The 12103-nt window shown below is 39.7% G+C and overlaps 1 protein-coding gene across 16 annotated transcripts in view; it reads right to left on the minus strand.

The window, feature by feature from the left end:
- LOC103465714 (pleckstrin homology domain-containing family A member 7-like) overlaps positions 1–12103 on the minus strand; it is a 152723-nt gene that overhangs the window by 12777 nt on the left and 127843 nt on the right. For 10 of the 16 annotated variants that reach the window (XM_008410789.2, XM_008410787.2, XM_008410795.2 and 7 more), the window contains 10 exons: positions 10799–10852; positions 10454–10537; positions 7888–7953; positions 6337–6417; positions 3511–3660; positions 2486–2587; positions 2149–2260; positions 1043–1164; positions 759–953; positions 544–640 (listed from right to left, as the gene is read on the minus strand). In XM_008410789.2, the coding sequence (XP_008409011.1) occupies positions 544–640; positions 759–953; positions 1043–1164; positions 2149–2260; positions 2486–2587; positions 3511–3660; positions 6337–6417; positions 7888–7953; positions 10454–10537; positions 10799–10852 (1063 nt within the window). The remainder of the gene's footprint in view (positions 1–543; positions 641–758; positions 954–1042; positions 1165–2148; positions 2261–2485; positions 2588–3510; positions 3661–6336; positions 6418–7887; positions 7954–10453; positions 10538–10798; positions 10853–12103) is intronic. The other 6 variants (XM_008410792.2, XM_008410797.2, XM_017305316.1 and 3 more) reach the window with 4 other exon arrangements.

Here is a 12103-nt window from a genome sequence, read left to right on the forward strand (position 1 = left end):
GTTTTAAACGTGCCAAACCCATAGGGGGCAGTGTAGCACAAAGCTAAAACCTGTCAGCTGATCAGATTTCTTCTTCGTGTTAGGAGTGAAACATGGCTCCAGGATGTTTAATTGTGTCAATAGATATGTAGGTTGACCTGCTTTTAAATAACATATTAGAATGTAAAGTTACTAAAACCCAAGATGATGCCGACTGGAGTTGTGTTGAAGACTGTAATGCGTGAGACCCTAAATCTCAGTTTTTCCATGCATTGATGCAAAGACAAATACAGTTTCCTCAAATCTCCTCTTTTGATTTTGAGAGATATTAAACTGAGTTTCCATTTGGATGAAAGGCAAAAATGCATAACAATGTATTGATTTTCCCAGATATCCGAGTGTGTTTGGACTAGGCCTAAGAGATGGCCAATACTGTTGAACATTTTCTATTCCATGTAGGCATAACACCTACTTAAACACACAAAAACATGTCAAAGTGTTGTTTTTCTTGCTTGTAGTGATTAAGACTTTGGGTCGTTTCTGCTCCAAGGTGACTCATGTTACCTTTGCCTGGGTAATACTGGTAGTCAGCTTCAGATGCTGTGATTGGCTGGCTGCTTCCTGGCAGCTCTGGTTCGCTCAGGTATGACCTCAAATCAGTCTGAAACAGAAATCAAAGATGGACTGAGATGCTAACATCTCTATCACCCTACACAGAATAACTGTATCGTATCGACTTGTAGAAGGCTCCCCGCTTTAGGAGAAATGAATGATGATACCTTACAGTCTCCATTGGCAATGTACTGGCCGCCCTCCCTGTCCCGCTTCCTCTCGTCCGACTGGCGTTTGAGCCCTCGCACCGATGTGTGGCGGATGACCGAGGCCTCCTTGGGGAGCGGGGGCACAACGGGGGGCATCTCCTCGTAGTCATAGAGACGAGGCAGTGGCGGCCTGGGCGGGGCGTCATCCTCTGCCTGTACGGCAGTCGGATCAGGACAGTTACAGACTCGTGGAGGAGGTTTGTGGTGTATTCTGTTTGCAGGGGGCGGGGAAGGACACTCACCCACTTTGGCACGGTGCTGTGAGGTAAAGTGTGGGAGATGGAGCTGCGGGGGGGAGGCTGGACCTCCGCGCCATCGGAAGGCAATGCCTGGTCCGACAACGAAGGCACTAATCTCCTGTCTGCTGAGGCATGTCAACACAGAAAGCTGTACGCTTAGACAGGTGGGGTGAAAATGGCTTTTTTATGCTATGCTAAATTAAAAGAGGCTAATTTTATGTATCATGCACCCTCACTTTTCCTCCAGTTTTGCTCAAAAAACCAAATATGACTGGGCAGTGAGACTGATGTGATCGCATACATCTATGTTAGCAAACAATAATTTGTGGTGTGTGCATTTAAATCTCACAGAAGTATGCTCAATATGTATTCAACTCTAATAAACTGTCACTCCACACTGACTCTCGTGCTCCTCAGGTATGGAATGCCAGGAGGGCCAAAAAATGCCCCCAAAAATCCGAAAGACATACTTTGCATGTTTCTCACATGCACATAACGTTTTTAACGTTTAAACAATTGTGTTAACAACTTAAGCAGTATGAAAATAACCACATGACCAGCCAATCACAGACGGTCGGTTTACGTCTTATCAAAGTAATCATCGGATGAAAAATAACCAATCGGAACCAAAAAAATCAAAAAACTGTACCAAGAGGCAGACATTACAAAACTAAACATTAAGATTTAAGAAAAACAAACTTTTACAATTGAATTTGTAGCGTAAAAATATGTACCTAAGCACATCTTCCTTCTTCATAAAATCTAAACAAAAATGGAGTACAATGCGATCTTAGTGGCTGTAGGATTTCTCTTTTGTCTTTGGCAAAAGACCATGAGCCATATCTCCTGCTATCACATGACTTATGTTTGTTTTGGTTGTATTTACCCAAAATGCCTTACACTATAGTCCACTTCCTGCTTTTGAAGCGGTGTCTGATCTGCTTGGCTTTCACATAAGCATTCAAACCACACCAGAGTTCCCTTCAACCGAACTAAGACCTAGGTTTCTAGGAGGACCAGAGGACTCAAAGAAAGGAATAGGGTTACACAATATTAGAGAAGCTTTTATTAGTGACCACAATGTCGTCTGCAAACAGACTGATTCTCACCTGGATTCTGAATAGAGTCCACAGTTATCTTGTAGTTGGCTTTGCTGGCACTAAGACCACCCATGACGTCCTCAATCCTCCACAGCTCCCGCTTCAGTTCGGCCTTTTCCTGCTGTATTACAACACATGCAAACACACACAGAATTTTTTTCTACTTGTTTGACCTTTTATTTATTTCTTTTTTTTAAATGTATGGAAGCTCTGTTTTTGCCATTCGGCTGAAGACAGTGTATTGTGGTTTGCACTTTTGTTCATTTTTAAGGTTGTGGAGAAGCAACATTCAGAACCACTGACATGCTGAGGCTTTTATTTTTTAAAGGGCAGAAGGAAGTCCCACCTGAGACGTGTCGTTGTGGGCCATGTGTGCCTGCAGTGCCAGCCTTAGGAGCTCCACTGATTGCTCCAGCCGGTTGTACTCCTCCCACGCACGCGCCATTTCCTGCAAAACACAAATACAAACACGCTCTTAAACCATTTGGTTAGCATTCGAAGCAAGATTTGTGTGCACAAACTAAAATATTTGAGTTCAAATATTAATTTTTTTACCTAATAACATATAAATGTATAAAGGAAACAGGGATGCAACTAAGTTATTTTAGCTACCGATTAATCTATTGATTGTTATAACAAGTAATCGATTAATCAGAAAACAAACTGGCACATCCTGCAGATTTTTTATTCAAGCTTTTTTACGCAATATTAGAAATGCATTAAAGGATGCAAATGACAAAATAATTCAATTCCTTTTTTTTAATTTGAAAATTATTCACCTAAAATGCAATAACAGCACTTCTTTAGTGAACATTTAATCATTTGTAGTAAAGGCTGAATCTGCAGCAAAACTCCCCAAAATCAACATTAGAAAAGCTCAGGCCTGCTTCACTTCACATCACTTCAGCGTAGGCTGATCTGATGATTGGCTTTTATAATATTTGGATAATAAAAGCACTTAATAGGAGATTATTTTTGCAGAATTTGGACCAGGTGAAACTAAAATTATGACACTTCAGGAGTTTGGGGTAGAACACATTTACAAAGAAGGTTTTTTTATACATCTTAAATGTATATGTAAATTTTTTTCGTACAGTTTTATCTTAATTAATTGCTCTGAGAATGTTGTGCTTTCAGAAAATTGCCCAGTGTTGAGTCTGGATACTCCAACTAACGATTAATTACCAAATTAGATGACAATTAATCTGACTAACAATTGTGATTAATTATGATTAATCTCAATTAATCCAACTAATTGTAATTAATCATGATTAATCCAATTAATCGTTTCATCCCTAAAATAAAATATGACTATTTCCACCAAGTCTAGCACTATCAGTCGACAGCGACAGACACAGTAGACATGGATACCGTTGAGACGCGGGAAATCTGGGCCCTGATGGTCACCAGGTCCTCCTGCAGCAGCCTCTGCTGGTAGGCGATCTTGTGGACATGAGCTGGCTGCTCCTGGTACTGCTCCATCTGCTGGTGAGACACGTCAAGCACTCTCTCCAACTTGTCCTGCAATGGGTGAAAGGTTGGCCGGTGTAAGTTATTTTATCGGTTGTTTTATTCACCAATAAAACATACAAAACAAACATTACAGACGAGCAAACAGAAGCATTGATCTGCAAAATAACCAATTAGCTAAACCAAGAGAACAAACAACAACAAAAAAGAATAGCAAAGGAGAGCGGGAGGAAAAAAATACTAATTAATAGGGATACGTTTAGGACAAAGGCCTCTTCACACATGTTTGGTTTGAGATCATTGAAACATTTTCTTCAGCATTTCTTGAAAACGTGCATATTTACATTTCAAGCTTACAAAGTTAAGCACGCACGAGTGAAATTAATAAATCTTAGATTTATTAATCGATTGACAGCACTAAAATAATCTAAAGTTGCTGAAAAAGAACAAAGATATTCTGATGGACAAAGATAAATATTTTACTGTTGGACTGATAATATTAATTTATTCAATGAGACTGATATGATTTTAAATGTCCACTTTCACACTTCAGTTCTCAAAAGAAAATACATTTTATTCTATTTTTGGATAAGTAAAGGCTGATGGAGCAGTTGCCTCTGTAGTTGTCTGCAGCTTATTTTGTTATTTGAAAACACATGCAAAGAATAAATTATTATGATTCACATTGTTTAATGAAACAAAAAGGAGAGAACATAGAAATAAATCTATAGGAAATATATATTTTTTACATTTCTTAAAAAATAATTTGAGTTGAGGAGAGTATTGTTTTACTCAGTGTTTTTCAACCACTGTACTGCGGTGCACTAGTGTGCCGTGAGTGATCGTCAGGTGTGCCATGGAAATTATCCAATTTCACCTACGGTACCGTATTTTCCAAACAATAAGCCGCTACTTATTTCCTAAGCTTTGAACCCCCACCAGGGAGCTCTTTGGCAGGAAGTGAATCATTCAATGTCAAAATTGTAAATCAAAGAAGAACGCGCTAATTTTCATTTTTAGAACAAGCACATGCTAGCCGCAGGCACGACGGAGAAATGCTTTCAAACTCATATGATGCAGCTTTTAATCGAGGGCTGTCGATCTGGCACTACAGGAGGGAAATAGAGCAGCTGCACGTAAACTCGGCGTGAACGAAACCATGGTTCAGCTTTGGAGACGGAGTGCTGCGTCCAGCAGATTTATTAGGACGCAGCCCTCTGCTGGGTCCTTATGGAAAACCGAGAACAGCAGAGACACCAGCGGCTTATAGCCCAGTGTGGCTTATGTACGTTTCCAGTTTTTTTTTTTGTTTTGTTTTGTTTTGTTTTTTATTTGAAGGTACGGCTTATAGTATGGTGTGCTCTATAGTCCGGAAAATACGGTAATTGGTCTTAAAAGATTTTTTTAAACTGAATTAATTATCTGCAAATAATGCCATCTTCGAGTGTCTCTGCTGTAGCAGTGACTAGCAGCGTAATCATGCAATTTTCTTACCACTAGATGGCAGTAGGTACAGAGCATTTTACATTAAAACAAGAGAATTAGTGATGCATGAATGTTACAGGTAGTGGTGAGAGCATTGTATCTAGCAAGACTAGATACAATGCTCATCACTGTGACGACAGTGATGGAAAAGACAGTGAAGCTCAGCAGTAGTTGGAAAGAACATGGGTCCATTTCCCACAACATATCTGTGTGATGTGAGCTTCTCAAGCCTTTCTACTATAAAAACTAAAAACGGAGAGAGAGACTGAGAGCTGTTGAGGAAGAGCTTGTCTTTCTTCAATTTCTGCCAGGAAATCAGTTGTTTTCATCCAAACATGCACAGGTTTCACACTAGATGGGTAAAATATACAGATATTGACATTTTGTACATGCAACTCTTCATATTGTAATAGAGAAATCTTTCCCAAATATTATTGCTTCTTTCAGAATAAGAATTATTTTCTGTATTCTGGCTATAAGAAGGCTTGTGGATTAGTTTGTAAAATACTCTGAAGTTTTCTACAACTTCTTTCAATTTAACACCACAGTGTTGCGGCACTGTTCAGGTGTATTTTTGAAGTGGACATGTTAATGTTTATTTGATTCCTATTCAAGACACTTTGATAAGAATGACTATATATGTAATATAGGCGGCTACAGAGTATCTTTGTTTACATTTTTGGTTGGTTGGTGATTTTTTCAATAAAAACAAAAGAGCCTTCGCTCAAAAAAAGTTGAAAAAACTGGTTTTACTAACAGAGGGTTGGACTGAGACATGTTGGGAAGCTGGACTGTGATGAGTTAAAACCGCCTACAGAGGGCATCATTTCACCACGAAACATCCCGACTCGCAACAACGTCTCACTAGAACATCACTTATTCCATCTCCTCAGACTAATTTATGGCATTTAATAATAAAAACCCAATAAAGTTTGATGATTCTTGGACATTGGTTCTCAGTAAAAATCATTGCTTAGGGGTACTGTGATGGTGCAGGGGTTAAGTATAACCCACATAAGGGGTCTTCGACAACCGTTGCAGGTTCGATTCCCAGCCTGGTGACCTTTGCCGCATGCCTTCCTTTTCTCTCATTACCCATTTTCATGTCAATTCACTATCAAATAAAGGCCACTAGAGTCAAAACAACCTTAAAAAAATCATTATTTAGAGAAAAAAACTCTACTTTCTTCTGTATTTTTTTTACCAGCGCAATCGTGGGGTTACGTTTCAGAGAGGGGTTACCTTGTCGTTCTTCAGGGAGCTGATCCTCGCCTCCAGGTCCTTCAGAATCTTGTCCTGCTCACATAACCGACTCAACTTCACCTGCAGGGGGAGAAGCAGAGTTGGGTGGCATGCAGTGTTTACCCAGATGAAGTCGCTCTCAAGGGCTAATCAGAGTGTCTGCGCGTCGACCTCTGATAATGAAGTGGCCCTCTTACTTAATTAAAGCCGTGTGCCTGCAGCTGCGCTGACTGCATACAGAATAGAGGGTCAGGATGAAATGGGTGGATTAGTGAATATTTACTGCGTCTTAACTCCACCTGTCTGGTGCAGGTGTGTTAGAAGATGTTCACTTTTCAAGAACTGGCTCAAACAAACCATCTTTTGATGGAAGTTTTAATGCAGAGAAACAATAAACGCTGTCTTCAACTGAGCTTGATCTGAGTTCATGTCATCAATCTGACACATTGTCACGTGGTCTCCATGGTGACCCCCGTTCTTGGGGTATGGTTGTATAATGGGAGTTCTTTCACATGAATGTCCATAAATAGTGTAAGGTTTGGGAAATTATTTGGATTATCCGAGTCAAAGATGAATAGAGTCCACTTCATGTTGCTAATGAACAAATGCATTCCTTTTTCTAAATCAGAAAATAAAATCCAATTAGAATTCCTTTAGATCATCTGTAGCAAAGGAAGCATCTGCAACATGCAAAAAACTCTTTCTGCTTGACCGAACATCAGTACAGTAGAGGGCAAATCTTTTTTAAATAGCAAATATTTTTGGCTTGAGTAAATAATTTAACATAAAAAACATCAATTTCTTACAATATTAAACATTTCTAAAATAAATTATCTTAAGTAGGTTTAGTGAGGACAGCTGTACTGCCGTTCGTTACTTCTGACTCTGAGTGAACTGAGTTGTTTTCAACAGCTTTCAATCTCCGCTTGTTTATGAGCAGCAGAGGAAGGAGGCCAAAGTGCTGCATTTATGGCTTTTTAGAAAAAGACGACGGTGTAAACAAAACCATCATTTTAAGACACTGTCAGTGTCCTTGTTCTCTATCAAAGAGGTTAGATTTTTATTTTTTATTTTTTTACCAGAAGCCCTCTGTTGAACATCAGACACATCACATTAAATCACTTTACTTAGTTACCTTCTAATGTCTAATCAGAAGTATTCATAGCTCCAATAAATAATTAGTCTGCAAATTCCATGTTTTAACCCCTTTTTAAATTCACAAAGACATCAGTACTTTGATTCAGTTCCACAGTTTAGATCCAGAAGGTCAGTAGGAATTCACAGCAGAGATTTCTAACAAGGCTGGGCTTTTAAATAACTGTAAAAACCCCAAGCAAGGAAGGAAGGAAAGAAGGAAGGAAGGAGAGCTTCAAAGTGTCCAAGGAAGGAAGGAAGAAAGGAAAGAGAGAAAATAAATTCTGTTCTAATTCTATTGGAAATCCATAAATGTTGGTGGAGAAATTCAATAAACTGACAACCTGTCTAAAGAGGATTTCAATCAGATTATTTATGCGGTTAAAATGGCTCCAGCGTATGGATCGTCATACTCACATCCACATCGCTTTCTGCAACCTTGACAGGCTTCCCCGCCTCCTTCAGCACCTGACTTCCAGCTACCTGCAACATTTCAACGTAAACAGACCCAGATGTTAGCTGTTTGCTGAGGCGAGGCGTCTGGCTTCTCGCTACATTAGCTCCAAGACAAAGGGAAGTGCAGAACACTGGGAGCAGCTGTAGACTACCACAAGCCAGGGGAAGACTGTCGTTGACATTCACTTGTCCTTGTGAACATGAACAAGGTGAGCGACGTCTGGTCATGAACAACATGGTGGCTATGGACACTTTGAAGCTCTGCACAAAATTCACTTGCCTGTAAAACCTTCGTTGCCTTCAGATTATTCATCYGTCTAACAGGAGAACGTTTGAGAACACAGGTGAGGGCTCATTTAAAGGGACAGGTTGGATTTCTGAAGTGAGGCTCTGTTGAAAACTTTTGAGCAGTTAATAATGACAGGCCTCCCCTGATGCTTCTATTAGAAGGGAAAATGAAAGACGCAGCAGATAAGTGCATCATCAGCAAATTAAACGCAATTAACACTTTTTTGTTATCGATTTATCGATTATTTGGATGATTAATTGGTTTAAAAATTTGGCATATTCTGCAGATTTTTCAACGTAACCACTTAAAAACCTTTTCTATACAATATCACAGGTACATTAAAAGATGAAAATAAAAATATAATTCATTTTTTAAATAAGAAAAATAAACATTTCGTTATCTAAATTTTAACAACAGCATTCCTTTAGCATACGCTGGACCATCAGTGTCTCTGCCGCTAAAGAAATCCTTCTAACATCAACATGTGAAAAACTCAACCCTTTCTGATTGACTTAATGTCACAATTAATAATTGGACAGCAAAAGGTGTTGAATTTTTTATTATTTTAAAGCATCTGAAACAAGTGAAGCTAAAACCATGCCACTAGAGGTGTTTTGGGCTGAACATATTCACAAAGTTTTTTTTAGTTTAAATACAAAATGTTGATATTTTTGTACATTTTTGGCTTAATTACTGCTCTTAATATGTTGTTCTTTCAACAATTTGTCTTTTTTTGTATACGCAAGTCAACGATTAATCGATTATTAATTAGTTTACGATTATTTCAATGATCGATTCATCGCGATTAATCCAATTAATCATTTCAGTCCGACTATTAAAGCAGGAAGTTGGGGCGATTGTTGCTGTAGAGCTGTAGAGCAAACAGGTGGGTGTTATTAAAATGCCGAGGTGGAGGCATCTGCGACGCCCTGCAACTGTGGCTGTCCATCAATCTGGGAGTGGTTTTAAGGCCATTTCCAAACGATCTGAAACCCAATATTTTACAAAGAGAAAAAACTATTTACAAACGAAAAACATTTAAGACAGCTGCCAATCTTTTCCAGAGTTGAGGTGTCAGTGGACTCAGCCCAGCGTCAGATGGGGTAATGGCCAGGAAAATTGCAAGAAACTTGAAACTACAGGTCTCCGGTATAATGTGAAGTTTGAAGAAAAAAAAATCTGAACAAGTTTAACTTGTTTGCAAGGGTTGTCTGGACAAAGCATCGCCTCTTTGAACATAATGTAGTAGGGCTACGAATAATTATTTTATTAATTGATTATTTTGTTGATTTATTCTGACGATTAATCGATTAATTGGATAAAAAAGTTGGCACATTCTGCTGATGTTTTATTTACCATCTAAGTGACTTTTATGCAATATTCGAAATGCATAATAAAATGCAAATAAATATAGAATTCAATTCCCTCTTTAACATAAAATACACATTTTGTTTATGTTACACTAAAGCATCGTTCCTTTAGTTTGATCATGTGTAGCAAATGATGCAGCAACGTGAAGATCCTCACTTTTTCCACTCAACTTGTCAATACAACGCTATTTTTTCGATTAATAATCGGATAGCAAAATTATTTAAGAGTTTGTGTTACATAGTCTAGAAAACTACTACTTTATTTAGCGGAAATGCATTCACTTCTTGTTGGTTTTCTGCTCAAAATAAATGCTATTTTTTGTTACTTACTGTTATGGCAATGTAAACATCTTCACATAAGTGCAAGTAAGATAGTAACAGCTCGTAACCTCTCAACAGAACCACACATTAAAAAAKAAATTAAACCTACTTGTTAAATATCAGTTTTAACAATTAGGTTATTGCCAAAAATCACTGACAGATCCATTTTTATTTAGTCAAGGATTAAAACAATTTGTGAGGGAGGTGCAGCGTTTCAGAGGCGATGGTAGAAGCAGCTGGCTTTTCAACCACCGGGTCACAGCCACAGCCACAACACATGCACTGCCGAGCCATCCCATGCCCAGTACTCAACAGCCTGGCCAACATCGCCACACAGTGGAGAGGAGGTATGGAGTCACAATGCTGTTTGAGCTGTGAATGCAGCGCTGCAAAGCGATGGGATGGTCTTACTATAGAGCACGACACAGAAACCTCCCTGCTTTCGCCACGGCACAAACATGCACAAGCAGACACACACACATACACGCTACGTTGTAGAACATTTACCGGACACAGAGACACGTAGCTACATACAAATAGAGCTTACGTTCATTAAAGGCCTGAGTGGCCCAGCAGTGCAGTGCAGTAGTAAACTGTGAACTGCGAGGATCAGCGGCTCTAGAGCTCTGATCTGGGAGTCAGAAATCACAGAGACACAAGAGCCGCAGTCACAACATGGCGGCTGCTTCTAACAGCAGGTCAAGCGTTTGGGAGGAACACCACTCTTAAATAATCTGGAACTACAGCTGGAATGTTTTGGGTCAACCGTTCAGGGTTGGGCGTAGAACAGAAGGGTGCATTCAGTAACAGAGACCGGCGTGTTAGTCGGAGTGTGAGGCTTTTCAAATCAGAGAAAATACAACAGACTGAACTGTGCAATTTGTTTTCTCACCTTTAGGTCCAGATATTCCAGGTCCTTCTTCAGCTGCATGTACGTGTCATCAGCCTGGAGGGCAAAAACCATCCGATTCAGAAACAAACCCAACAATGTGCAGTCTGACTCTTCTACAAAAGCATCAACTAGAGGTGCACCGATTGCAGTTTTCAGGCTGATCACCAGCCCTCTCTCACAAGAAGGGACAGTGACTGATTTTCATATCTGTGCGGAAGTAAACAGATCGCCCAAAATGAATGAAATTGATCGGTGCACCCCGAGTATCAACCACAGACCTCCTGTTGACATGCAGAATGACAAAGTTGCACCCACACTGAAAAACGTCTTACACTCGTTTTGATTTGAGATCCGGTTAAACACGCTGTCCACAACATATAAAAAAAGAGCGACCAGCTCCATCAGAGGGAGCCGTGAACTCATCTCACAGACAGAAAACATCAAAACAAGCTTCATGACGAGGACCAAAAGGAACGTCACGCAGCACCAAGACCAAAACCGATTGGCACGTAATCAGGACCGGCCAAATGGCTCGCTTGAAGCATGGGATGGCTTTGTGGACGTCAAAGGGATTGCAACACATCATGCTACAGACGACATCGGTAGAAGCACGACATGGAGACGGATCAGCCAAAGAGCAGCAGATGGTAAAGAGGTGGATGGGTCTCTGCAGCCAGGACAGCGCTCAGTGAGGAGGAGAGTGAGTAGAAGCTGCCACTGCTTAAACTAGGCTGCTGCTTGGTCATGTAGTCCAGGTTTAGATGGCATTCTTTATTGATGTTACACAGTGACAGGCAAAATATGTTCGTTAGTTGTGCTAACCTTAAATCACTAATCATAAATGGTAGGTCCGCTAATGTTGAAGTGCTACACCGACATGGTGTTTGGTGGAAGCTAATGTTAAGGCACCAATATTAGCAACAAGTTAGCTGTGGTGTAATGTTTAAGCACTATATCTACACAATGTTTAGTAGAAGCTAATGCTAAATCGCTAGTATTAGCAGCAATATGCTTTAGAGTTGGTGTAACACCTAAGCACTACACCAACACGATAGTGAAAGCTAATGCTAAAGCGCTAACTTCAATTCAAAATATATCAGACCTGTAGTCTAAAAGTTAACAGGAAAAAGAGAGATTGGAAATCAAGAGAAAACAAAACTGCTGTGTAAACAATCTTCACCAACCTCAAAAAAAGAGGTGAATAGAAATGGCTAACAGCTCGAACAATTCCTACGAGACGAGAACCAAAACTTCAACAAAGATGTTGAACCTTATTCACCCGAAATGTTACAAAACAACCAAGTA

Source organism: Poecilia reticulata, linkage group LG6, assembly GCF_000633615.1.
Source record: "Poecilia reticulata strain Guanapo linkage group LG6, Guppy_female_1.0+MT, whole genome shotgun sequence".
Lineage (NCBI taxonomy): Eukaryota > Metazoa > Chordata > Actinopteri > Cyprinodontiformes > Poeciliidae > Poecilia > Poecilia reticulata.